At 56.8% G+C, this 24,947-nt stretch overlaps 8 protein-coding genes across 8 annotated transcripts; 4 read left to right on the top strand and 4 right to left on the bottom strand.

Moving 5' to 3' along the window:
* Nucleotides 1-232: 232 nt before the first annotated feature.
* On the top strand, nt 233-1,656 carry POSPLADRAFT_1044585 (hypothetical protein; the record flags this gene model as incomplete). The annotated part of the gene is made up of 6 exons (XM_024478566.1): nt 233-305; nt 362-751; nt 808-1,020; nt 1,064-1,065; nt 1,150-1,244; nt 1,458-1,656. The coding sequence occupies 6 exons, from the start codon at nt 233-235 to the stop codon at nt 1,654-1,656; spliced, it is 972 nt and encodes a 323-aa protein (XP_024341969.1).
* A 308-nt stretch (nt 1,657-1,964) lies between these two features.
* Nucleotides 1,965-4,109, bottom strand: POSPLADRAFT_1053948 (hypothetical protein; the record flags this gene model as incomplete). The annotated part of the gene is made up of 13 exons (XM_024480469.1): nt 1,965-2,034; nt 2,097-2,342; nt 2,397-2,443; nt 2,494-2,537; nt 2,601-2,678; nt 2,735-2,878; nt 2,933-3,076; nt 3,135-3,317; nt 3,383-3,395; nt 3,445-3,504; nt 3,564-3,608; nt 3,668-3,972; nt 4,049-4,109. 13 exons carry the CDS (start codon nt 4,107-4,109, stop codon nt 1,965-1,967), a joined length of 1,440 nt encoding a protein of 479 aa, XP_024341968.1.
* Nucleotides 4,110-4,880: 771 nt separating this feature from the next.
* On the top strand, nt 4,881-7,346 carry POSPLADRAFT_1136512 (hypothetical protein; the record flags this gene model as incomplete). Its single annotated transcript, XM_024484693.1, has 5 exons — nt 4,881-5,262; nt 5,311-5,396; nt 5,697-5,826; nt 5,958-6,362; nt 6,505-7,346. The coding sequence occupies 5 exons, from the start codon at nt 4,881-4,883 to the stop codon at nt 7,344-7,346; spliced, it is 1,845 nt and encodes a 614-aa protein (XP_024341967.1).
* Nucleotides 7,347-7,457: 111 nt separating this feature from the next.
* POSPLADRAFT_1053946 (hypothetical protein) lies at nt 7,458-7,920 on the bottom strand (the record flags this gene model as incomplete). The annotated part of the gene is made up of 4 exons (XM_024480468.1): nt 7,458-7,535; nt 7,596-7,634; nt 7,692-7,790; nt 7,876-7,920. The coding sequence occupies 4 exons, from the start codon at nt 7,918-7,920 to the stop codon at nt 7,458-7,460; spliced, it is 261 nt and encodes an 86-aa protein (XP_024341966.1).
* Nucleotides 7,921-8,142: 222 nt separating this feature from the next.
* Nucleotides 8,143-9,947, bottom strand: POSPLADRAFT_1038963 (hypothetical protein). The gene is made up of 12 exons (XM_024477469.1): nt 9,728-9,947; nt 9,628-9,657; nt 9,543-9,578; nt 9,402-9,494; nt 9,258-9,347; nt 8,830-9,211; nt 8,735-8,773; nt 8,651-8,684; nt 8,559-8,598; nt 8,471-8,506; nt 8,372-8,412; nt 8,143-8,319 (listed from the first exon to the last, which is right to left on the bottom strand). Exons 1-12 carry the CDS (start codon nt 9,878-9,880, stop codon nt 8,274-8,276), a joined length of 1,020 nt encoding a protein of 339 aa, XP_024341965.1. The 5' UTR covers nt 9,881-9,947; the 3' UTR covers nt 8,143-8,273.
* Nucleotides 9,948-11,457: 1,510 nt separating this feature from the next.
* Nucleotides 11,458-16,369, top strand: POSPLADRAFT_1044580 (hypothetical protein; the record flags this gene model as incomplete). Its single annotated transcript, XM_024478565.1, has 12 exons — nt 11,458-11,740; nt 12,113-12,219; nt 12,539-12,727; nt 12,810-12,856; nt 13,078-13,571; nt 13,892-14,183; nt 14,286-14,330; nt 14,576-14,850; nt 14,902-15,314; nt 15,339-15,364; nt 16,146-16,187; nt 16,279-16,369. The coding sequence occupies 12 exons, from the start codon at nt 11,458-11,460 to the stop codon at nt 16,367-16,369; spliced, it is 2,304 nt and encodes a 767-aa protein (XP_024341964.1).
* A 973-nt stretch (nt 16,370-17,342) lies between these two features.
* On the bottom strand, nt 17,343-21,502 carry POSPLADRAFT_1032019 (hypothetical protein; the record flags this gene model as incomplete). The annotated part of the gene is made up of 23 exons (XM_024476821.1): nt 17,343-17,504; nt 17,560-17,588; nt 17,619-17,698; nt 17,750-17,807; nt 17,867-17,988; nt 18,036-18,065; nt 18,122-18,224; nt 18,281-18,410; nt 18,465-18,622; nt 18,674-18,768; nt 18,805-18,860; nt 18,917-19,072; nt 19,139-19,167; nt 19,329-19,488; nt 19,542-19,670; nt 19,734-19,955; nt 20,011-20,263; nt 20,322-20,381; nt 20,435-20,530; nt 20,584-20,682; nt 21,012-21,091; nt 21,141-21,340; nt 21,394-21,502. 23 exons carry the CDS (start codon nt 21,500-21,502, stop codon nt 17,343-17,345), a joined length of 2,616 nt encoding a protein of 871 aa, XP_024341963.1.
* A 261-nt stretch (nt 21,503-21,763) lies between these two features.
* POSPLADRAFT_1136039 (hypothetical protein) lies at nt 21,764-24,937 on the top strand (the record flags this gene model as incomplete). Its single annotated transcript, XM_024484634.1, has 13 exons — nt 21,764-21,794; nt 21,846-22,033; nt 22,084-22,341; nt 22,841-22,919; nt 22,971-23,130; nt 23,177-23,670; nt 23,736-23,991; nt 24,049-24,200; nt 24,254-24,315; nt 24,379-24,402; nt 24,471-24,653; nt 24,743-24,808; nt 24,875-24,937. The coding sequence occupies 13 exons, from the start codon at nt 21,764-21,766 to the stop codon at nt 24,935-24,937; spliced, it is 2,016 nt and encodes a 671-aa protein (XP_024341962.1).
* Between the last annotated feature and the right edge of the window lie 10 nt (nt 24,938-24,947).

The raw sequence follows: 24,947 nt of genomic DNA, 5'->3' as shown, positions 1-24,947 counted from the left end.
ATGCCCGGAGGTAAGAGCGCTTATTGACAACCGACGCGATCACGTGCATGACGCGGTGTCGATGTTGGTTCCGTGACGCCAAGCCAGCCGACTCGTGCACCCTAACAGTCTCAATTATCGCTTGATAGCGTTCACCATGCTAAGTGCTTATCCTGTTGCACTCCATCGGGATGGCCCCCTACAGATGAAGACTCCGGGGCGAGCACTGAAACGGGATGCGCGGCAAGAAAATATGTACCGTGTGCCCATGACCGTGGCCGCCAAAAGCAAGAGTGCGCTGACACCTCATCGTCCGCTCACAGCAAGTGCGTCTTATCATCCGGCAACATTCCTGTTTCTCACTCAGATGCACGTGCCACAGAGAGCCAGAAGACCTTGAAAGTGAAGCCATTTATCACAATCTCGCGACCCCTCGGAGACAAAACACCCTTCCCGAACCGTGTGGCAAACGATGCCCAGTCTCAGACGCCATCTCCGCTCAACGAGAAACTTGCTAAGCTTTCCTTGGAAGAGCCCGGCCCGGCCATTGTTCCCGGAGCCCTCCTCCGCCCTTCATCTGCCAGGACAAGTCTGCGCATACCGCGAACAAGCGGAGGCAAGTATGAGTTCAAGACACCGATTACTCAGGGAAATCATTGGGACGTCAGCGATGGAGACATCGACGTTGAACCTGAAATCCAGCCTGACGAACAGGAGGCCGTACAGGAGGAGGATTACGATGAGATTGAATATATGCCACCAACGGCCATCAGTGAGTGCTCAATCAAGTTGTTGCTGAAGGCACCGTATTTCATATGTCGGACTCAGTTCCACCGTACGAGCCTCCGTTCGAAATGCCAGATTACACGGTCCTAGGCAAGACGATGTGGGAGATGATGCACTCTGTCAAATTCGATGATTCTGCGGACCTCTACTACGCCGCAGACATCGAAATTGAGATTGATGTGCAGGAGGCGTGGCGGGAGAGTGGCTTTGACTCGTCTCCTTCAAAATGGGAGCGACCGAAGCTGCCGGAGCTAGGTGAGTTTCTTTACTCCCATATAGTCTGAAACTCCTTTCATAGACGTGCGTAGAGGAAGATAGCCTCTTCCCCCGATCGTGCACTGTGCCACAAGATGCGTCTGATCCCGCTCAAGCGTCCACATCCAGACCCATCACTCGCTCTACAACAGCAGCACAATCGCAGCAAACGATACGGTCAGAAGTGAAATCCATTGCATCATCGCGCACTACGCGCACCACAAGTGCGGGGAGACTTGCAGCCGCGTCGTCAAGTAATAATGTTGCCAAGACCGCCGTTCGTTCCATGACCACCCGATCTACGACGACAACTGCATCGTCCTCGACTGACCGGGCAATGACAAGTGTGCACACGCGAACAAGGAGTGTCGGACGAGATATATTATCTAGGCCAGATGTTAGTGCGCCTCCCAAGACCTCTGTCTATGCAACAACAGCCGGACCAAGCAGAAGAGGTGTCGCTCCTTCGACATCGAGAAGTGCTGTTGGCGCTGCACGAAAAAATCCATCCGCGACCACGGCCACTGCGGGTATACCGAGGGGAAGGACTGGGAGCACATCGGCCAAGGTCGCATCGAATGCAACTGGTTCCAAGATAAAGGTTCCAGCGGTAGTGACGTCCCGACAAGCCGATGATGACCTGTTGATCAAGTTCGAAAATAACCCGGCGACGGATCTAGAAGAAGATTTCTTCTTCGATATATGAACAGCATTTCCTACCGATTCTTCCTACGCTGGCCGTTTTTCTTTGGTTTTGCCCATTCTTGTTTTTGCTTTGTAGTATTTGAACTTTGTTTGAACGGGTGCCTTGTCCAGCGTTCGGCTATCGACTTCACGAACATACATCACGGACTTCTCCGATGATTTTGGGCTCTGACTAGATGCAGTATGTCTCCTAATAAATCGACGTACATTGTCTTCTACTTGCCCTACTTCGCGTGAGTTCAATCAATCCTACGAGCCTTGGGAACCAAAGCCCAGAGAACAATCATCGTCGACATCATAGATACAACACTGCCGGATGTTCATATGGCACAGGTGAGTCATAGCGCAGCGGCTCGGGGAAGGAGACGCACAGAGGTTGCAACGAGCCGATCCCGAACTTGGATGCCAACAGCCCCGTCACGAGTGGTAGTACTGCAGAACCTGCCTGCCCAATACCTGCAATGTATCCCACAGCACCGGTGAGCAACCACTTCGGCAGTATAGACGTGGAATGGTTCATCATGATCGGATACATGGGTCCAAAGAGAAGGCCCACGAATGAGACGGCGATGGCGTTTTCGAGCAAGGAAGGCACCACCCAGACGGTGACCTCCAATCTATCAAGCCGCATGAGCATTGTCCCGTGAGGAATGGCGCCGAGTGGGACATACCCAATGGCTATTACGCCATATAGCATGATCGCCCTTCGCTCTCCAATCTGTAAAAGCAGTTGGTGTAGGTTCAGAGGTAGAGGGTGATCTGACATACCTTCTGATTCAGCCACATCAGGATAAGCCGACCAAGCATTAATCCTTGAAATGGAAATGTGGAAAATGAGTCTCACGTGGACCTCAAGTGTCGATATTCGAACTCACCGCCGAAGAAGCCTGATGATATGTACCCAGCAGTAGCACCGCCGCCACGCTTATCTACTATGAAGGTCACAATCCAGCCTACACAACACAACGTTCGTGAGTAAATAGGTCCCCTATCGAAGCAACTGACATACCACCCAGGGTAACTTCGATACCAACGTAGATGAGGCAAAATATTGAGAGCAGGTGAACCTCCTTCAACCGCAGGATTTGATGGTATACATTTTCAGTACTAGTGTTAGCTTCTCCAGCTGTCTGTCCAGCCTCCGCCAGCACGTCTGAGCAATATGTATGAGTTCTGTAAAGACGACGTGCCAATGAAGATGACTGACCGTCTTGCCTTCGAAGCCGGAATACGGCCGTAAGTAGAACCACATTGCTCACCGCAATACCACCCGCAATTACATAGTGGAAGGACCAATGCGACGCGGTGGAGAAATGTGTTGCGACCAATGGTGACACAAAAGCACCTAAACCTGGCATAACGGAATACTCGCTAAGTGCTCCAGGATGTCACTCATAATGCGAGCATACCGTAGGACGCATGCAAGATGCCAAACTTGACTCTGGTGTTCTCCTTTAGACTACCAACGAAGCCATTTGCCTGCGCCATCTGCATAGCGATCCCGAACCCTGCCAGGCCAACACCCGCACATATTGTGGGGAACGGTCCACCAGGACTGATGAACGCGTAGCCCCCAAGTTGGAAGAGAGCACCTATACGAACAAGGGTAAAATAAGTTATCTACAGATATAACGATCAAAATGTGGGCTTCAATGACCTATTACCATGACCTGTACAACATCAGCTGCAGTCAAAGACGAGTTTTCTGGTCCATCTTACCTTACCAAATCCGAGACGTTGATTCAAATAGACATTCGACATTGCACCCCCGATGAATCCCTGAGCCAGGTTATAATGTTACCAGTCCATAGTCCGTGACATTTTGAATACAATCTGACCAGCGTACTGAACACAAAGAGCAAAGAGACAATATCGAATCCAATCTTCCAAAGTGATTGGGCGCGTTAGACCTCGGGCCTCAAGTCGCATACAAATGTTATACCTTATATTGGCGCTGAATTCTAGGTAAAAGAGGTCCCAGTGAGCCGTCGTTCCAGCCCTCGAGCAGGTACGAATAACAAAGTGCAGCAAAATGTAGCCTAGAATTCCAGCGATATCGAGACAATTGAGCCTCTGTAGAGTCCGCTTGGGCATTGCGTGTGCCTTCGAACAAGTGAGCAGACGCCTCATGTACTGTCGGCACCGTATCTTGATGTTTTGCCTTTCCAGTGTTGTCTCGGAAGTCGACGCCGTCTGGGGTAAGTGCGTGCACATTGTCCTTGTGACGCGTGTCAAGCTCGAAGGATTCTGCGCCAGCGAAATGAGCTACCACAGGGTGATTGCCCCGCAGATTCAATTCTACGAGTCTGTTCATTCCACCTACCGAATTCAGGCCTAAGCCGTTCAGAATGTGATATCTCAGGGTCAGTGACAGGATTATCCATGGTGATTCACTTTACAAAGTAGAATGCTCAGGGGAGCCAGATGAGAGACAAGAAGCGACGGCACAAGCGAGGCTTGTCTCGTACTCATCCGGTTATATCCTGCAGCACCACCGCTGATTAACCGTCTGGGGTAGTTTGATGGAGCCCTTCCGTTTAGCGCCCTCTTGGCGTCGATGTAACGGTCACAAATTTGATAAGCAATCTACCTAGAGCCTATATCGGTAACTACTCCTAGCGACCTATGCGGGCCTTCTGTACTTCATTGTAGTCAATGCTTAATATAAGCCACGTAATATATACCATTGGAGCCGCGAGACTACACAGCGGATTTCAGAAGCAGTACAAGAATACTGTGGTCATGACTCAGCAAGAGGGTTTCGCGCCTCAATGTTATTTCAAGAAGTGAGGAATATCATTCCCCTGAGCTTGTGGCAAGACTTCCATTTTAGAACATAGCAGAGTCGAGTGCCGCCATTCAGATGAATACCCCTTTAACCTCAACGGGAAGAAGCCTGAAGCGCAAGGGTTGGCTTGAGTCCATTTCGCTCAACTTTCGAAGCCGAGTTTATCCTGGTTTTGAGGCTGCGCCAAACAGCCACCAACAGGCAATTGATCCAAACATGGAAAATGCCGCCGCTCAAGCGCTCAATGCTCTTCAACAAGTACTTTAAATTTGAGTTCTAGCTTTCGGGCACTGGTTGGACATGTCTCATTTACCTCCCAAGCCTGACTTCGGTAGTCCATCGAGACACCCTCCAGACCATCGGCATTATGGCCGACCGCCACCACCACCGCCAGACCGCTATCGTGAAGGAGACGTATACATTGCGGGGCGGTCGCCACCTCGTTCACGCTTTGCTACCGACCCATATCCTCTGCCAAGACCTGCAGAGCCATACAGAGGCTCAAGAACGTCTACTGACTCGTACGTTGCCACGTACGACCGCAGGCTGCAGGACTACCGTGATTATTGGCAGGCGAGAGATCGGGACCGGGACTGGCGGGCCCATCCACAGTCTGACCCCAGATACAGGCCGGTGGAGCCGGCTAGGGAACGACCGGATTGGGAGAGAGAACGCGACAGAGACCGAGGCGAGAGGCGTTGGGAGCCCCGGCCCGGCCCACCTGAGCGTGCAGAGTGGGATCGACGGGAGTATGCACCTCGGCCGTACCGTGATGTGAGGGATGACGAACGCATCAGGGGGAGAGAGACTACGGGGAGACCGCCTCCTGATCGCGAACGAACATGGCGTCCTCGGGATTCCAGGTCGCCACCGCGTCATGCTGGTACGTTGCTAGTTGTTCATGCGTGATCAAGGGTTGACCACAGTCAAGGCTCTCACTACCCTGAGGCACCCCGCTCACCTCCGCGCCCTCGTGCGCGCTCGCGCTCACCACCTCATATACGTACGCCTGTTCGGGGCCGCTCGCGCTCACCGCCGCCACATGTGCGCACACCTACTCGTGGACGATACAGTAGACCATCTTCTCCAGTCGGCTCTGCGAGAGGACTCCCTGCGCGGACTCCATCACGAGATGCTCGACGCGGTGACCATCCCAGTCCCCAACATACTGACCGTAGACTAGGGCCTCGTGAACGAGACCGACGCAGTCTCAGTCCGCGGTCTCCAGCTCCTAGACGGAGAGACTTGTCTCGGAGTCGCTACTCGCCGGATAGCAGACACAGCTCAGTTGACGATGATGCTGCACCTCGAAAGTGGATCTCTCGTTTGCCACGGCGGCGATCACCCTCAAAACGGCGCTCGACGTCTCCGTCTCGGCGGATTGCTTCTTCATCCCGTCCAAGGACATCACCGCCTACGCACCCTCTGGAAGATGCTCCATCAGGCAGGCAGATGGACAATGACCCAGTGGCTGACCAAATCCCTGTGGTTGCGGAGGGTACTTGGATGCTTCAGAAGTCACCTGTGCAAGCGGAGCCGGATGAAATTTTGCCTGACTCTGGCATAACAACTATCAAAGAAGGAGGCCTGACTTCAGGATACGCAACCCGGCGACCTGATATTGCCAGTCCAACCATTGTGCAAGACAGCAAATTTGGAAGACTTACACCAGATGCGCGTGGGTCTCACGCGACGGACAAAGGGAAGATGCGGGAAGACGTGACCGCTGCTATCCGTGACGACGACGTCCAGATGCACGATGCGTCCCCGAGGCTAGCGAAGGTTTCCCGTGAAGCGTCTCCGCTGTCCAAAGTCCCGAGTGACGCCTCTCATTCTCCCGTCGAACAAAGTAGAGACCCCACACCCCTACGTTTTCAACGCCGCCGCTCGCCTTCGCCTCGTGGGCATGCACGCACTCCCATAACGCCTTCATCACCACGCACGCCACACCCATTATCCACCTCTAACCTCCCTCTAAGACCGGTGCCCAGTCGTCCCCGCAGACATCCGGGTCCTACTCGTCCGGGCGCACCTCCGCATACCCAGTCCAGGCAAGCCGAGAGCAAGCAAAACCAGCAGCGAGAAGAAGAAGTTAAGCTGCCACCTGGTCCTTGCGACGCCGTTATTAAAGAAGCGAGTCACACTTTGTCCTGCTTTCACGATGTTGACGCTGACAGTGATTTTGTGGCAGATCAAACAACATCGAGCTCATAGCTCACTGCTCATGGGTGAGTACGTCAACGCCGAGAAGGCCAAACTAAGAGCCATGCACGAACTCCAAATGGCACAATTCGACCTGGAAGCGGCCATGTTTCGTCGGCAAATTGCCGATGCGCAGTTGGATATGGCTCGGCAAGGCAAGCTCGGGATAGACTACGAGCGCGACAAGACGATAACACTCGAGAGGACACTCAATATTATCACTGTCTGGGAGGAATCGAAGTTTGAGGTGCCGGAAGAGAAAACGCCGGTGGTGAAGCCGCAAGGCGAGCAAGCGGAAGGCGAGAAGACCAAAGCAAAAGCCGTATCCGCGAAAACACCCGATGGTACACCTGGAGAACAAGGTGATGCTGAACCTACAGACATGGCCGTAGGGGCGCCTTTAGTGACGGCGGACCCCAAGAGCGACAACGAAAACGAGCTTGCCATCAAATTGGAAAATGAACATGAGGAACAACGTGAAGAACTACCCGACCTCAGGTTGGTAGGCAAGCCTGTCTCAAAATTAGAACAAACGGAGAAAATGACTATGGACCAGTCAAGGGCAGGGTATGCAGTGTCTCTGGAAACTAAAGAAACCAAGGAGGAGATCCAGACGGAATTCCAGCCATAGAATGTCCCTTCATCTTCTGGAAGCCCTGTCGTCCAGACGTGATGCCGTGTCTGCCTGCCGCTTGTATTCGTTTAGTGCTGTCCCATGCATTCGCTGTCTAATTATACATGATCACGTCTTGGGCATACGTCTGCATTCCATATGTGTCCGGGAAGGGTCCATGGGAAGCGCACAGAAGAATCCTTGGGCCTGAGATACACCGTATTAGCAGACACCTTTGGCGCGGGGGACGCAATCGGACGGGCGCACCTGCATGGCAGCAAACATCTTCGTGGAATGCATGGCCAGCTAGAGTACGGGCTAAATTCAGCTTCTGGCAGGAGCGAAGCGCATGTTAGCACGCACCGTGATGCATTTCCTTCCCTTCTCCTTCCCTTCCCTACATACTTCTGACCGCGCCGCGCCGCGCTCGCTGTCAAACGTGTAGTGCGAGTCTGGGTCTTCCTGCGGTGAAAATACGACACGTTCCCCGCCGGCCCCGTCGACGTGTCAGTCAAGTCCTGCAGCCTGCGAGCTCATGCACACGAACAGAGATGAACGTCTTCAGCTGCTCTTCGGGGTTTTCAGAAGGCATGTTAGATTGTGAACCAGACCCTGAGTTGACTCTGCAAAGCAGTTTGTGGGCGACTGACATTCGGCAGTCCCGCGCGTGGTTGAGGTTGTCGAAGTTCGTTTCAGGGACGACATCGGAGTACTCGCTGCGGGCGCTCGGTATGCGCCCGATCAATGTATGACGTCGATCCTCGGCAAGTCGGTCAACTTCACTCTCAAATTTAGTTGTCACTCTATTCATAACTTGCTGGGAACGAGATCCCTGTGTGTAGTAGGACACATCACATCTCCCAGTAGTGATACAAAAATTTTCTACAATGTTTCGGACTGCACAATTGATCATTGGGCCGCAGTCCAAGCGATTTGCGCCCTTTTTCACCAGCCTCGGGATGCCATCCTGCCACCCTTCATCTCATCCGTGCTAGAAAACAAGTTCAATATGATCGAAGTCGCGTGACAGGGGAAAGTCTTACATCGTGATCCCGACCATGGCCTCGCCGATATCTTCTGAAATCTGCAAATTAATCAATCGCGTCAGAAGTGCACACTGATGCGGCAAATCAGCTCCAGACCTCTGCAAGTATCTTGGGATTGTTGTGGTGGGTTACCTGCATACCACGTGAGCCGCTGAAAAGAGAGAGCAAATATTTGGAGACTCACCGCCTGCACAATAGCCCGTGCACGTTTGGCAGGGTCGCCAGACTAGGTTTTGCTTGCTTAGTTCGAGACCCAGGCACACGCCATACCAGCGAGAACTTACATGGAAGATACCTGATCCGACAAAGACTGCGTGCAGTGTTAGTCATGTAGCATAGAAGAAGCCAAGCCGTCCGCACCTCCGTCGCAACCGAGCTGCATCATCAAGGCAGCATCGGCTAATATCCCAATCTATCAATCACCGACGAAGGCACACCTCACCCCGGGGACTTACCAGGGGTCGCAATACCGCCCGCGGCGAAATTAACCACCGGCAGCCGCTTCGTTCGTGCGGTCTCCTTGAGCAGATGGAACGGCGCCTGGATATCCTTGGCGTAGGCATACAGCTCCTCCTCGCTCATCACGCTCGCCTTGCGGATTTCGCTCATGACTGCACGCTGGTGGCGCACGGCCTCAACGACGTTACCCGTGCCAGCCTCGCCCTTGGTGCGGATGAACGCCGCGCCCTCGGAAATGCGGCGGAGCGCCTCGCCGAGGTTGCGCGCGCCACATACGAAGGGCACCTTATAGGCGTGCTTGTTGATGTGATGCTCCTCGTCCGCGGGCGAGAGCACCTCAGACTCGTCGATGTAGTCAATGCCGATGGCTTGGAGGATCTACCGAACGATTAGATACAGTTAGATGGAGGGTCGCAAGGCATACCTGAGCCTCGACGAAATGTCCTATGCGGACCTTCGCCATGACGGGGATGGTCACGGCATCGACAATCTCCTTGATCATTTTGGGATCACTCTGGGCGCATGCATTTAGCCACCTGATATTTCAGCATCAATTCAGCACACGTACCATACGTGCAACACCGCCATTCGCACGGATGTCTGCGGGAACTCGTTCCAAAGCCATGACCGCGCAGGCCCCGGCTTCCTCAGCTATACGCGCCTACGGAAGCATGAGAGAAGCAGATATAACGTAGGTCGCTCCTAGTACCTGCTCTGCATTGATGACATCCATAATGACCCCACCCTAGTCATACATGAGCTGACGGGCCATCCGGCGATGAGCTCATCCTCACCTTCAGCATTTGGGCAAGCCCGGACTTGACCTGCATGATCGGATCGCACGGAAGTCGGTCATTCAGTCAAATCCAATGGTATAATGGCATGATGACGCACTCCGAAGGTGCCCAGGCTACCACTGCTGCTTCCGCCGTCCTTGGCCTGGGTCGAGCGGGTGGGAGCAAGGACAGGCGTGCCGGTGGGGTTTCCCGCGCCCTGAGGAACGGGCGGGGTGGCGACGCCAGACGAGGTTGTGCTGGGGGTGGTCATGGGTGCACACGGAAAAGAGGCAGACGGGACAGTGCAGACTCTGAGTGGCAAACGAGTTTGTGCGGTGGAGCGTTTTTGACTCGCTCGAGTGCCCGATCTAGAAGCGCCCACATCAATTTCCTCAGATCGGTCCTGCGATCACTGGGATCTTCCTCCACCGTGATGCCGGTTGCCTTCCCCGGGCTCGCACAATTCAACGTCCACCCATCCAGTCCTTGCAAGTTTCCGATGTTGAAACATTGGACATAAAACACTCACTGCCTACTCTCTCCCTCACCCATCAATGTCAGGAACACACTGAGCCACGTTGCATGGAGGACAATATGTCAAGGACAACGATTACGTAGCTAGCGGGACTTCGTTTAGCTTCGGGTGTCCGGTAGGTCCCCTTGTCGTTGTGATCTAGTCCATGCTAGTCTCCAGTATTATCTATAATCAGTCATGTAAAGCTCTCGGTCTTTCCCTGGCTGCGAAGGGCAAGTAGGACGCCGTTTGTATGTTTCAGGTTCGAGTCATTCACGAAGATATGCAGCCACCAGTGAGATTTTTACCGCCCACGTATCCTTTCTCGAAGCAGGCATCAGATCGCACCCGAGTCCTCTGATAGTCTGCGGTGTTCTCTCGCTTGTCTGTGAGTGTGGGGCCATTTGGACTCGAGTCAGTATGCAGTTCGCGCCGCGCGAGGAGCGATGCAGACATCCGTCGGAGTTCCTTCCCTTGGCCCTAGCATTTCATTGAATATCCGCACGCCCTGATTGCACAGTGGACACCGGCCATACACACCACCTCGCGATGGAGGTAGATCGGCCTTGTGTTCACTGTGTAGCCGCAGCACCTGGTGTTTCTGTCGACTCATGCTATTTTAGCCAATTAAAGCCGCATACGTCATTGTCTAGTACGCTATCCTGCTGCGTTCATGCTGTGCAGCCATGTGCCACTCACTCTAAGTTCGGGCTCAACCAAGGACCGGAACCCACTGCCGGTCCACAGGGTTGTGGACGACTAACACACAGCGAAGGGACAATGACCCTCTTTTATGCATGCATACTTTATCCACACAGCTGGTCGTCTACGAAAAGGGCTCGACACCGATCAGCGGTCTTTATCTTTGCTATATTTCTTTGTTCGACTCCTGGACAATGGATTACTATTTCACACGTTCATTCAATGCTTTACGTTTTCGCATTCGCAACACTCTGTGTTCTCTCCCGCAGAGCGAGCCGAGTGTGCGGACCATACACGATCCACGCCCGGGAGAAGCTCCGAGATTTGGCCTAAATCCCTATACCTCGCATCAGCTGAGCCCTGTATATCTTGTCCATTCTCTAAAACGGGCCTCGATTGCTCATCGACCGCACGTTGGCTGACCTCTGTGCCCGCTTCGTTTTTTGCCAGAGATATGCGCGCCGTACACTCGCTTCAACCATCCTACAGGTGGACGCGAGGCACGCACGAAGATCTCTCCGTGCCCGGAGCTTCTACGTGCGCTCAATTGCACCCCGGACCATACAGTTCAGGTAGTTGCGCACACATAAGAGTTGGCGCCGTAAAGATTTCCTGCTATCGCCTCGGCCTCAATGGCCCTCTTCGGGTGCGCCTGGGTCTTGTCTTCCCTCCGTCTTATTCTCGTCTCCATTGACCGCAGGCCGCTGGGGCGCACACACAAACCCCCTCTGCGTTCCAGGGGCACAGCATCGGCTCCTCACTACGGCGGCTATCCTTCCCCGTCCTCCAATCTCACCATCGAACAAGGTTATTTGACAATCTTCCCGTGCGGCCCACTGACCCAGCCACGGGCGTCCTTCCTCTTCTCATTGCCTCACACGGCCTCTCAAGTGCTCTCTTCCTATAAGCGCCGAGGTACGCAGTCGCCCGTAGATATCCTCCGATCGCAGCGCAGTGACAGCAGTAAGTAAGTTCACTGACCACCCGAACGCCTGTCTATTCGTGCGCGCGCGCTCCAAGGCCACCCCCTCTTTAGCTCCATGCATTTACAATGTACCCGCCTCCCCAGCCCGAGCGCATGCCCGAGCGCGGACGGCTGTACTACCCACAATCAAACCTGATCGAATCAGCTTGCGGATGTGCTTAGCTTACTGCTGGTCTACCATCAGGCTGACGGATTTGATGCTGCCGCGCTGCATACGGTGTCATATTGTCATAGACCCACGCAGCATGACGCATCGCGATGGATATCCCGTTCTCCATCCATCCGCGAACTGGGGTAAGCAGTACGCCATAGGATCACGCCCGGCATCGCGGAGTGGATGCGCAAGCCCGTGCCCACGCCGGGAACACGGCTTGAGACCTGGGACGTGCGCGTCGTAGCATCTTCGATTGTTTGTTCTGCGATGTGTACCTACCATATGATAAACAAACGGCCTTGGCCCTGGGCCTGAGACATCTGGCGTGAACACGTCCTTGCGCACGCGCTGTCAAACAGGATCACACCCACTCGCTCGAAAGGTGCATGATGGGCAGCACTCAACTTCCCACTGATGTCTCACCTGGGGTCTGAACGTTGAACACCAGATGCTGCACACGCTGCGCTGCTGCAACAGTTGAGACACAATGGACGGATGGGTTTGATTGTCTGATGGCGTGCCACGGCACGATCACCCACCAGCCGTTCTTCATTTATGCATGATCGGTCGGTAGCCTACACGTATTGCTAATTCGACCCACGCAACATACTTCCCAAACGCGTGCCTGCACAGCCCGCCGCGTGTGCTGGATATCCAGAGCTTCGGGGACAAAGCAGGCTGCCTCGCGCGCAGCGTCACGGCGCCGGACAATAGACAGATACCACGGTCCATGGAGCCCAGACGGCGACGCATAATGACCGCGGTCCGCGCGCAGAGACGTGCCATCGAACGTCAAGTCGCCGCGGCGCGCGGGTCGCCCACTGGCCGCATCAATCTCGCTCCAGCTCCACGCACCCACTCGAAACCCAAACTATACTCGCTACTCGGATAAGTGTGTCGATACGTCGGCGTCCTGTGACAAATGAAATGAAACCCGCCGCTGTGTATCGCCTGAGCCGTAAGCCGCGCTGCGGACGCGCGTAGCTGGGGCTAGTAATAGGTGGTATCGCGGAGCGGCGCGCATCACCAAGGTCACCAATGACGCCGGTCGCTTCAAAGGAAGTGTCTCAAGAAGCTGCTAGAACGCACGCGCCATAACACCTGTCGCTGCAGATACTCAGCTGAGACGGCCGATAAGTGTTGGTCTCCGCTCTGGTCTCAGTTTGAAGGGCCGCGCGTTGAGACCCCTGTCGTGAGAGGCACGGTGGACAGGGAGACCTTGCTGGATGTGGGTGTGCGCGGTGCCCGGATGGGAGAGATTGCCACTGCAATGGGCAGGCTGGCGATCGTCGTGCCTGACGGGCCTGCACGCCTGACACGGCGGCACAAGGCACGCCATCGCCGCGACGATCTCAGCACTCCTTACGCGCGAAGGGCTCGGCGACAAACATACCATCGTGGACGGCTCTGCGTGTGCAGGCTGGGCAGATATGTGTACATGCTCCGCGACCGGGCGCCCCGCGGGCCGAGCGCGTGCGCGGCGGGCTGCGATGTGACCGTGCGCATGCAGCTCGGTATGGACGCGGGCGCGACATGTGCCTGCATGACGATAGGAGGCTATGAATATGCCTGTGACATGGAGTGCGCGCACATAAGGTGGGGCGACGGTGTGTCACTGCCGGCATACATACGGGCGTGGGACGACAAGGGTATCGGACATGATGATATTGCCAGAGGACGACAGGAGGCAAGACAGACTACGGGCAAGTAGCAACTGTAGGGGGGCACGCGCGGACAGGGGGAGAGACGCGCAGGTGTCATAATTAACGTAGAAGAGATCAAACGAAGTGGGATGGATCAGATTCAGAAGCCCTTTGATACGAGCCAGCGGGTGAGCTGGTGTTTCCAGCGACCACCGGAGAGGACGACGTGTTTTGAGCGGATTGTTTGGATCTTCATGCGCTGCGCGTCTGGTGATCCCGGGGAGTGGAGGGAATCTGCGAGGTCCTTGGCGAGGGCCTGATGGGGCAGGGCGGGATTGACGGGTGTGTCAGAGGGAAAGATGAGTGGGTGAAACAGGCTCACGTCGATGTTGCCCTGGACGTTGCGTATGAGGGTGAGATGGCGGGTGCCTGCGTTGCGGACGTCGGTGTAGACGGGGACGGAGCCGCGGTTGTTGCGGGGGACGTGGTAGGGGAGCTGAGTGGCGGCGGTGGCGAGACGGCGGGCGTGGGGGGCGGCGGGGAGAAGGCGGTGGCAGAAGGGGAGCATCTGGGGGAGCGAGTGGTCAGAGGCGCGGGGTATGGAGGGGCGGACAGGCGATCACCTTGAGAGGGAGAGTGCTTGGTACACGATAAGCCTTGAGCAGAAAATGGAGAGAGGGAGCGGCCGCGGAGTGTGAAAAGGCGGTGGCGGGAGAAGGCGGCGTGAGTGCAGCCGAGGATGCCTCCTGATTTGTGGCGCCCTTGCCCCCCGTCGCCGTTTGCAAATGTCAATCCTCACCGCCGCCAACGCTTCCCCTTCCCTTTCCCGGCCCCGGCCATCCCATCCCATCACCCCCCATATTGACTCCTTATCCGATCCCCCGTCCGCTATATTAACCCCCCTCCCTCCCTCCTTTCCCCGCTCTCTCCCCACTCCTCCCTCCCATGCTCTCGGCCACCCCTCGCAGGTCAGACGACCACACACGCCCCCAGCAGGCGCCCCCGCCGCTGACTCCCGTCACCCACCTCTCCCACCTCGGCTACGCTGTCCAGCAGCAATTTGCGCCCCAGCAGCCGTACTGGCACCCCGCGCAGGACTCCTACCTCTTCAACAGTCCAGTCGCATCCTCTGACATGTTCTCCGCCTTCTCGCGCTGGTCGCTTGCGCCGCAAGAACACCTCCTTCCATACCACTATGCTGGTGCGATCATCCCGCAGGAGTATGGATCCTCAGAAGTCGGCTGTAAGTCGCCCTTCTCTCTTCCCTGCGCACGTCACGTAACAGGCCGTCCAGTCTCCCCAGCGCCGTCAGATGCGTCCCTGCAATCCTGGGACAGCGACGCCTCGCCCGCGAGCGCCCCTGCCCCGCCGCCGCACCCCACGCACGTCGTGTGCAATGCACCGCTCGTCGCGCCCGTGCCCCTGCCCTACCACTCGCCCACATTCCTCCAGTACGACGACCTCCCGGACGACGACGAGGACCTCTCGCACCCGCCTTACACCCGCCGCCCACACAAGCGAAAGCGCCGTCTGGACGAGGATGAAGCCGACTCAGCCGCATCTGGAATCCAGACCATGCCGGCGAAGCGGCGGTCAGTCTCTGGACCCGACAACCACCCGTTCGCATATCGCGTACCGCCGGACGCCAACGCACAAGCGCTCCCACTGCCGATGCGCGCTCTTCCGGTGTCCATTCAGACACGCCATGTGAGGAATGCACGGGTACGGTAGCTGGGCATCGAGTGGCGCGCGGGAAGGTATGCCACCCATCATGTCATTATTGTCAACGTGTGTTCACCTTACTCCTTAGCCCTCGCGCCCATTGAACTCTCCGGATCCTAGATACATGTCGTACCGCCGCGCCAATCTTCCTTCGCTGTGTAATATGGCGTGCATCCCCGCGCATCCCCTTTTGAGACTCCACGCCTCGTCTCGGGGCGCCATGACCCATCCCGCGCGGGACGGCAGGAGTAGTGCCGATAGACGATAGACGGCGAGATTAGAAGGATCCTCCCGAACGTCGAAGCCCCGAAGCGACGAAGCATGCGCGGTGTGACTGATCCCGCACCGCGCGCCGTCCTCCCATTCACCCATGCGCCAAGCAGAATCACTCGCGAAGGGGCCAAGCACACAGGCGTTGGGTCATCTGCAGCCGTCTTTGTTTACGCTACGTGGCATGCAGTCCGCTGTGGACCACGGTGTTAGCGTGATGGGTAATGCCAGCAGGTTCCGCGGTGCTTGGGCTGTGCTCGTGGACCGCCTGACCGTGCGCACTCCCTCGTGGGGCTGTGGGCACCCGCTTCGTTCACATGCGCGTACGTTATAGCTCGCTGCGCGCCGCGTTACATATGCATCTGTAAGTAGTGTACGTACAGGCGAAGCTCCGGCGGGCATGAGGGAGACCCTGTATATAGCCTGCACATACATCTGTACTGCACACGCTGCTCGAGTAAAAACGCCATCTGCCCACAACCCGCGCGCCAGATGTGCAAAGACCCTGTTTCGCCCCGGGTCACTGGCCGGCCTGCGCATCGCGAGAGCGCGGTTCGAGTGGCACCACCACTGGCTCTGGCAGGGCAGGTACGTGCTTACAGGCCCCGCTCCGGAGCTAATCCGACCAGCAGAGATCTTGTTCGCTCGACGTAATCCGAATCTGGACGCCGGACGCTAGCCCAGGTGCCGCGGGCTGGCCTGAGGAAGACCGGGATTACCCAGGCACGTTCACGCTGAAGGTTTGGGGATGTGTCCGCATCCGCATATAAACGCATCTCGCTACTGAATGTGCGCCGCATCGATCACCGCGCTGTCATCTTCGTGTTCTTTTTGCCTTTGTTTCTTCTTTTTTTCGCGCAAGCTCCATACACCGGCACCATACAGAACAGATGGTGCGGTCATGTCATTCCACTGGGGATATATTGATACAGCCGGTGTGCTCATCCGACCGCGCAGGCCGGGCTATCTGGATATCATAGGGGGTCAGGCATGCCGTCGTGTCCGAGGGCGTCCGACCATCTCAGTCAGCATTCTGCTGCTGGCCGGTGCCACGGATATGTATGCATCTGTCCATCATCACACCCCACCCTCAACATTCAATTGCGGGTCTGCCGAAACCATGCGTGTGTTGGCCATCTGTTCGTTCGTTCCTTCGCGACAAATTGGCTCTGGCTCTGCCCGGTGTCGTCGCGGTTTCGCAGAGATCGGACGCCCGGAATCGGAATTGTCGATAATGGCAGAGCTGAGTGCTATTACACTATTACATAGTAGTGCTGCGCGGCGATGATAAATGTGCCCCCACCCCTACCTTGCACGTCCGATTCTGATCCTAATGCAGGCACGGAACGCCCGGCCGGTCGTGCCAATATGCATTTCGCGATTGCGTGTGTGGGTGGCAGCTTCGAAGCGCAGCACTTGACGTGGGTGGCGGTGTGTCTTTCTGAGTAGAATCGCAGACGTTTCAAGAGGATTGGTCAGTCGAGCGCGATCATTCGTCTGCACACCGAAGTGTATTGCCGATTCGTCAAGGGGCTAGCCGACCGTATCACTGCAAAAGCAATATCGTACACACGCGCGTTGGAGCTACACCAATGGCACCATCTAAGAGCTACGCTACACAAATCTTACTTGCCGTTCCAAATCCTGCCGTTCCGAAATCGTCATCTGGCCGAGAAGCTCACCATTTGCCAATCGTACATCATCTTACCGCGCCGCCGCGCCATGATCGCATATAGTCCAGGCTTAGAGGAAATACATCGCTTTGCCCAGCAAGGACTGCCTGAAGCCCTGCTGCCACTGTTCGAGGGGGAACGGGGCGTCCTTGTCGCTGACGGTCGTCGCCGCGTCCGAGTCGCCGTATCGCATCTCCTCCGTGAAGTGGAACTCCGCCCGCGCACAGACACGCTAGCAGTATTTGGGGGATCAGTTCAGGTAAACAACGACGTGAGCCTGCACATACGTCCGCATCTGCACAAAGGGTGAGCGACCCTTCACTGCAGCAGAGAGGTGTCAACTTACAGTAGACGGGAGCCGGGATGGACACCGAGCGGGTGGCGCTCTGATAGACATGGCACAGTCGGAACGATAGCTCTTGTATCCTGCAGCACGTTTAGTGTGTGGTCCGCCATGTCCAACCTCGATAGGCTTACTGGTCAATTGTCGCCCCAGGCTCGTTCTCGATGACAATGTAGTGGCTGGGTCGACTCGCTGCACAGACACCGGTCCAGTGTTATCGTTGAACGCAACGCAGGAAGCCGACGACTTACTGCCTTGTATCCCGCTATGAGACTGCAAGTAGAAATCAGGGTACACTGCATTGGTGATTTGGTCGTCGACTACGAAGCCTGGCGGGCAGTTGCCAGAGCTGTCAGCGTGATCGCTATCACCGCTGAAATTAGCCGTCGCCGGAATAAACAGCAGCGAGGCGAGGCGCACCGACTCTCGGGGAAGAATCGTATGTGGTGCCTGGCAAAACATCAATCTGCAGCTCAGAAAGGCAACCACAGTCTTGGGGTCCATACCTCTTGCCCACAACAATGAAGACGAGCTTGGGCTTTGACTCCTTAGTCCAGCGGTTCCTTTCCTGGCCGTCCGGCGCCAGAGCTCGGTAGTTGAGCAAGGCATCTGAGATTTTGCAGAGGAATGAGCGTTGTGCAACAGTGAGTGGCATCTCCACTCACTGTTGATTGCCTGGACCTCCTGCTGTGCCACCTGTGCGTATTCGCCCTCCGAGACGCCGTCGCGATAGAAGACGATCATTTCTGGCCAGGCCTTGTTATCCCAAAACTTCCTAAAATCGCTAATAGCCCTCTATATGATAGTGAGCTAGAATATGTCAAGGACACGGGGCGATGCCATCCGTACCGTGACCATCTGTTCCAGGTCCTGGATGATCTCAACGCGGGGCGCCTGTACACTCGCATATGTCGTATACTTAGTAGCGTCCGGGTCGACGGAGGCGACCAAGCTGGTGACGGACGGGCGGTTCATGATGCCGGGCCCAGGATGGCCAACGTCCGCGCCTATGTCCAGGATGTGTAAACGCTACTACGGGCCGTCCGCGGAAGACATACCGATGACCATTGTGCACTGCGGCAGGAGCTTAGCGTTGATAGCTGAATTCACGCCGCCGAGCTTGGCATTGATTCTGGTAATCTGGGGTCTGGAGCTGCTCGGAAGGTAAGTAAAGGGACGGGCGACTCACTTCAACGCAACATTGTTTATGTACTGGTCTCTGGCTCGCTCCCACTTCCCCGCGCGCTGAGCGGCATGGTGTGAATGCGTCGCAACAACAGGGGGCTAGTCACGATACGTACCAGGCACTGGGTTGGGACGCCCTTGTCGACGTCGCCCCAGTGCTTGATCCTCCGACGGATGTCGGGTGCGTTGACAGGAAGGAACGCCAGAATTAGGCTTGGAGGTCGATTGTACTCGGCGACTTGCACCGCAGTCTGCGCAATGGTTAACAATTCCTGTGGAACGAAGTCAGTCGTAGGCATGCAGAATGGCCGTCTTCGTGCAACACAAGGTGCACGTACGTTCTCGACTTGATAGGGATTTGCACGGGCTATGTACGCCGACGTCATCACTCCTAGTATGCGGGGCTGTGTCTCAGACACAGTGCGGTGATACATAGATATAGGTGCACGCACGAACTCCTGTATAATGCGACACGATATACATCAGCGCTCAATTCGCTCCGGGTGAGCACGGGAACGGCGGGCGTACCTAGCTTCCGCAGGTTGTCCTGGAGCTGTGTCACGAAATTCCCCAGGACGTCCTCCCTTGTGTTCGGATCGAACATCGCGACGGCCCACACGTTAATCGTGCCTGGCTCCTGCAGCGTCCGCCCAAGGACGTTCCACGCACCGCTCTTCGGCCTGATGTCCTGTGAGCGGCATGGTCAACGACGGTCAGCTTTTGCGTGAGGAGACGACCGACGAGCGGGCCAGACTTGTAGCGGATCTGCGGCGTGTTGAGCACGCGACCGCGAATCTGGATCGGATGCGAGTCCACGACCATCCCGGACGTCTTCATGACGTCCGAGTTGTTGTAGTCGAAGACCTGGTTCTAGAAAGGGTCTGCGCGTGAGGAAGGCATCTCAGCGCAGCGCGCGAGAGCGCCGCCGCCTACCTGGCCGTTCACCCCGTTGGTGATCGTCATGAGGCGTTCGTGGGGCTTCTGCACGGAGAAGCGCAGGAACTGCGTCGTGTTCTCCGGAGACAGCTTCTTCCTGTACAGCTGCCCGGGGATCACCTCGCACACCTCGGCGGGGAACACCGCATCCTTCCCAATGCGCACGCCGAACATGCCCGGGTACCGCAGCGCGTAGCCGTATTTCTCCCTGAAGTAGGCCTGTAGCCGCCACGGTCAGTATGACACCGACGCGAATGGCAGCCGGCGGGCATACCGTGACCGTTGCCGGCGTGCCGTCCTTTTCGAACTGGTGGTCGCCTGCTCGTTCGACGATGTCCCTGATGGGCCGGCCCTTCGTCGTCGGCCTGTCCGTGCCGACGCGGGGCCGGATCTGCACACCCTTGAGGAAGGTGCGCAGCTTCATCCATTCCTGCGTGCCGGGGCGCAGGCGCCCGGAGTCGAGGTCGCGTATATCGCGTCTGCCGAGGAACTTGAGGGCGAGGCCTTCCAGCGGCCCGGGGGAGTACCTGGTGTGCTGTCAGTGCTCTCGGTTCACCTTACTGCGAAGTGTGTGCATGCACGCACATAACAGCGTTTGCGACGTCGACGTTAATCAGTAGACGGTTGAGCACCGGCCGCACGCTCCTGTCGCGATATTGGCGTCGATTGGCGGTTCACGAGCGACCGGGATCACTCACTGGAAGTATCCGTGCCATGCCTGCAAGCCGCCGGCGAGCTCTTGGTTGCCCTGATTTACGAAGAACGAGCGCGCTTCGGGAGGGAAGCCGTGCCGCCTGAGGCGCACGCCGTGAACTTCATGTCACAGACCGTCGAGGGGTACACCTACTTGTTAGGGGCCTGCCTGATGATGATCTGCAGCAGATTTACTGCCATCGTGCTCGCCGCGGCGCCTGCGCCTCCGGGAGCTATCAACCGGTCGATATCGCTGTAGGCGCGTCGTTAGTTGTTCATGACGATTGATGAAAGCCTATTTCTATTCTTCACGTCTTCCTATCGCACGGCGCACTCGTGCTCAACAACAGAAATTATAACAGAAATATTCAACGATAGAGATGTGGAATCTGGGACTGCAAGCCGTGCTGCACAATAATTAGTCGCCCCATGCCATCATGGGGACCACAATGGACGGCACGCCGCTCTTCTGCGCTCAATCGGGGGTCGTACAGACGAAGGGAGCACTAAAATACACCAATACGCCAGAATGATGTCGCTGAAGGGGCAGCACCGAGACATGCCGGATCTGACAGCACTCACGCGGGACTGATCGCTGCGACACGCATAAGTTTCACGGAAAAGACACCCTTTTCTGGGTTATTCGACATATGCACATTGTACTAGAGGGGATGTGAGTTACCCCGGGACGTCTTGCGGATGGAATCTCACCTCTGCATTCTGGATTGGCTTGGGCGCGAAGAGGTTCTTCTTCCCGTCGTAGGCCGCTCGGGGATTGAAGACATTCGGGTATTCCAGCTGCATCTTGTCGACAATCTCGTGTGCGCGCCGCGATACCTTGACGTCGGGAGAAATGGCTTGGCCATTTTCAGAATGCGCAGGCCAGTTGCGAAGAAGCATATGCTTACCGACTGGAGTAATGTCAGTTAGTATGCAATATACAGGCGAACGGACGATCACGTACCGTCATAGTGGTAGTATATGAGTTGCGGACGTTTCTTGATCTCGTAAGAGTTGGTCACGACTCGAAGGGGGGTGCCCAGGGTGCCGGTGCGAGTGCTCTGTGTAGCCATGGTAGAGTAGACTGTGCGTATCCAAGGAGCGCGGGGAAAAGGACGGGGATGTCGCAGAGATTTATAAGTGAGCCTGGATGCTTCTAAAGTTGAACTGGTACCAAAGCAAGGGGACCAGGGCCGGGGACCGCTGGGGCAGGGAGGAGGACGCGTTCCGATAAGCCATGTGAGCGTGTACCGTGTCTTTATGGGCGCCTACACGACGCGTTACGCTCTCGATCAATTGGCGCCCATGGGCACGCGTCTCTGAATACTGCAGCCATGCTCGACCACTGCTCCATCTCCCACAAGGGTGCGTTCCTCTCCTTCCCTTTCCTCTGACTCGACTGCGAGCCACCACCAGGCGGAGTCATCCTCTGGTCCCGCTCTTTCACCCCCGCAGCATCACATGCAGCCGCCTCCGCCGCGTCCCCCGTCAACTCCCTCATCCGCGACGCCCTCATCGACGGCCGGAACTCGGACGAAACATACGAGAAGGACGGATACGCCGTTAAATGGTCCTTCGTCAACGACCTTGAATTGATCTTTGTCGTGAGTCTAGAACCCCCACGGCACACATGACCCTCCAATGTCCGGTCCAGGTGGCATACCAACGCATTCTGCAACTGACATACGTCGATGAGCTCCTCGCTGCATTGAAGACCCTCTTTGTCAAGCTGTTCGAACCTTTCCTGGCCTCCTTCGTTGCCTCGCTCCATGCTGTCAGCACCGCCAAGCTCTCCTCTTCCAGCCCCATACAGCCCGCAGCGACCTGGAATTTTGCACAAGCATTCGCGGACTGGGACGCCATCTTCGACAAGCTGCTTAGAGGTCTAGAAGACAAGGCTGCCCAGGTTCGTGTTCGCTTTTGGGAGTCATAGTGTGATTCGCGACAGCGATCGTCGTCCGCAACGCTAGCCGTCCTCGCGGCTGTTTGCGTGGATCTTCCCATTCAGGCAATAATCGGCTATTCGTCCCTCAAGTCTATACATGACTGCGTAAACTTGGCCTTCTTTGAATCCCCGCAAAGGTCGGGGATCCTATGTTCGCCCGCCGGGAGCTTCTCGCGCGATGGCAAGCAGAGTGTCCTGAATGCTTCCGTACTCACTTCTGGACGCGGGTGTTTTTTCTTTCACACCGCTTGGCCGTGGGGCCCGTGGTCTGCCTTGTGTTCAGTAAAGAATATACACCGGCGCAGCTCGCGTCCGCTCTATGAATTATTCTGGCTCTCCCTGACTACATAATAAAGCCGAATTGGCGATGCGTCAGAAGGCCCATGCTACGAGTCACGCAGAACGACCCCGCTGGACGCGTCCGCCTCTCATCTTCCTCTCCGCTTGCAACGGTTCTGATGGGCAGCAGGATCGGAGAGGCCGTGCCACCCACGCGCCTCGGGCGGTCATCGAGTCCAGTCCGCCGTCGGACGACTTCAGCACTGGTGCGTGACTCACCGCCCGGCACCGCGCATCGTCTGAATGGCAGAATACAGTACCCTCGCAGTCGAGCTCGGTCGCCGTCGACGCAGAGCAGATAGCGCGGAACGTGCAGGCGCTCAAGAACCGCCTCCGTGGGCGGGGCGGCCGCGGAGGCAAGCGTGGGGCGGGCCGGTCGGACGCAGACAGCGGGCGAGACAGTCTCCCCGGCTCTGAGTAGGTCGCTCTGTCTCCCCGCGTTCACCCTCTGACAAACCCTCAGCTCCGAGACGCCTACGAAGCGCAAGCCAAAGGGAAAGGTGCAGCGTAAGTGGGGTGATGAAGCGCCTTCTGAGTCGGACATGGCCTCGCTTGACTTTAGCTACGAAAAGGTCGGCGCGGGCGGGCAGCCTGCCGCGGCGGACCTCTCCGCGCTCGTCGACGCGGGCTCCCTCGGCACGCGCACGCAGGACGGGCTGTATGAGGTGAAGGACTGGGAGTTCGCCAGTGCCAGCGCGAAAGCGGACGACGCGCTCGCGCAGGTGCTGCGCGGCAGCCCGGCGGCGACCAGCAGCAGCGGAAGCTCGCTCGGCGCGCTGGGCAGCCTGTTCGCGCGCCTGACGGGCAGCAAGGTGCTGACGGAAGACGACCTGCGGCCCGTGCTGGAGGGCATGAAGCAGCACCTGATGAAGAAGAACGTCGCGAAGGAGATCTCGGAGAAGGTCTGCGAGAGCGTCGGCGAGGGCCTCGTCGGCAAGAAAGTGGGCGGGTTCCAGAGTGGGTTTACCTGCTCTCGGCAGCGCGTGGACGGCGCTGACGGCAATATTGACATTCTTCGCTAGCCACGAATGCCGCGGTGCGCCTCGCGCTGTCGAATGCGCTGACGCGTATCCTGACGCCGAAGACGTCGACGGACCTCCTGCTGTCTATCCGCACGAAGCTGTCGTCGCCGCTGCCGTCGTCGCAGCAGCGCCTGCCGTATAGCATCACGTTCGTGGGCGTGAACGGTGTCGGGAAGAGCACGAACCTCTCAAAGGTGTGCTTCTGGCTCATCCAGAATGGGCTGCGCGTCCTCATCGCGGCGTGCGACACCTTCCGGTACATACTACTACGCCCTAGGTCTGTGTAGTTTGTGCGGTGCTGACGACCCGGTAGGAGTGGCGCGGTGGAACAGCTGCGTGTGCATGTCCGCAACTTGAGCATGCTCGGGATCAACGGCGCCACGGACAGTAAAGGCAGAGTGGAGCTATACGAACGCGGATATGGCAAGGATGCTGCTGGCATTGCTAAGGAGGCGATTGCATATGGTCTGCTTGCACGTTTGCTGTCCGCGAGTATAGCATTGACAGCACCCTCACAGGCCGGGACAACGACTTCGACGTTGTGCTCATCGACACAGCGGGCCGCATGCAGGATAATGAGGTAAGATGCGCTATGTCACGAGCATTTCATTTTGAAGGCAGTTCTGATGCCCGATTTTACCAGCCCCTCATGCGCGCACTGGCCAAGGTAAGCAATCTCTCAGCCACGTCCGAACAACGGCCGCTGATACGTTCCATTCCATCCCACCCCAACAGCTCGTCGCCGTCAACACCCCAGACAAGATCATCTTTGTCGGCGAGGCGCTAGTCGGCAACGAGGCCGTCGACCAGCTCACCAAATTCGACCGTGCGCTGCGCGACTTCTCCGCGTCCTCGGGCGGGAAGGAGCGCGGCATCGACGGGATGCTCGTCACGAAGTGGGACACGGTCGACGACAAGGTGCGTCTCTCGGGCATCTGGCCGGCAAGCGTGGGGGCGCTGACCGAACTCTTGTGCATGAATGATTAATGCGCGTGCCGGACGTACAGGTGGGCGCAGCGCTGTCGATGACATACGTGACAGGACAACCTATCATATTCGTTGGTTGCGGACAGGTGCGTTTCCGTGGACGTTGGGCGGGCCTTTGGAAGTGCGAGTACTCACCAATCACTCCTCTGCAGACGTACACCGACCTGAGGCAACTCAGGGTGGCGAATGTCGTGCAGGCCATCCTCGGTGATTGATTATCTGCTG

The sequence above is a fragment of the Postia placenta genome, assembly GCF_002117355.1.
Source record: "Postia placenta MAD-698-R-SB12 unplaced genomic scaffold POSPLAscaffold_3, whole genome shotgun sequence".
Lineage (NCBI taxonomy): Eukaryota > Fungi > Basidiomycota > Agaricomycetes > Polyporales > Adustoporiaceae > Rhodonia > Rhodonia placenta.
Note: the sequence above shows the minus strand (reverse complement) of the source record. Positions and strands in the feature narration are given on the sequence as shown.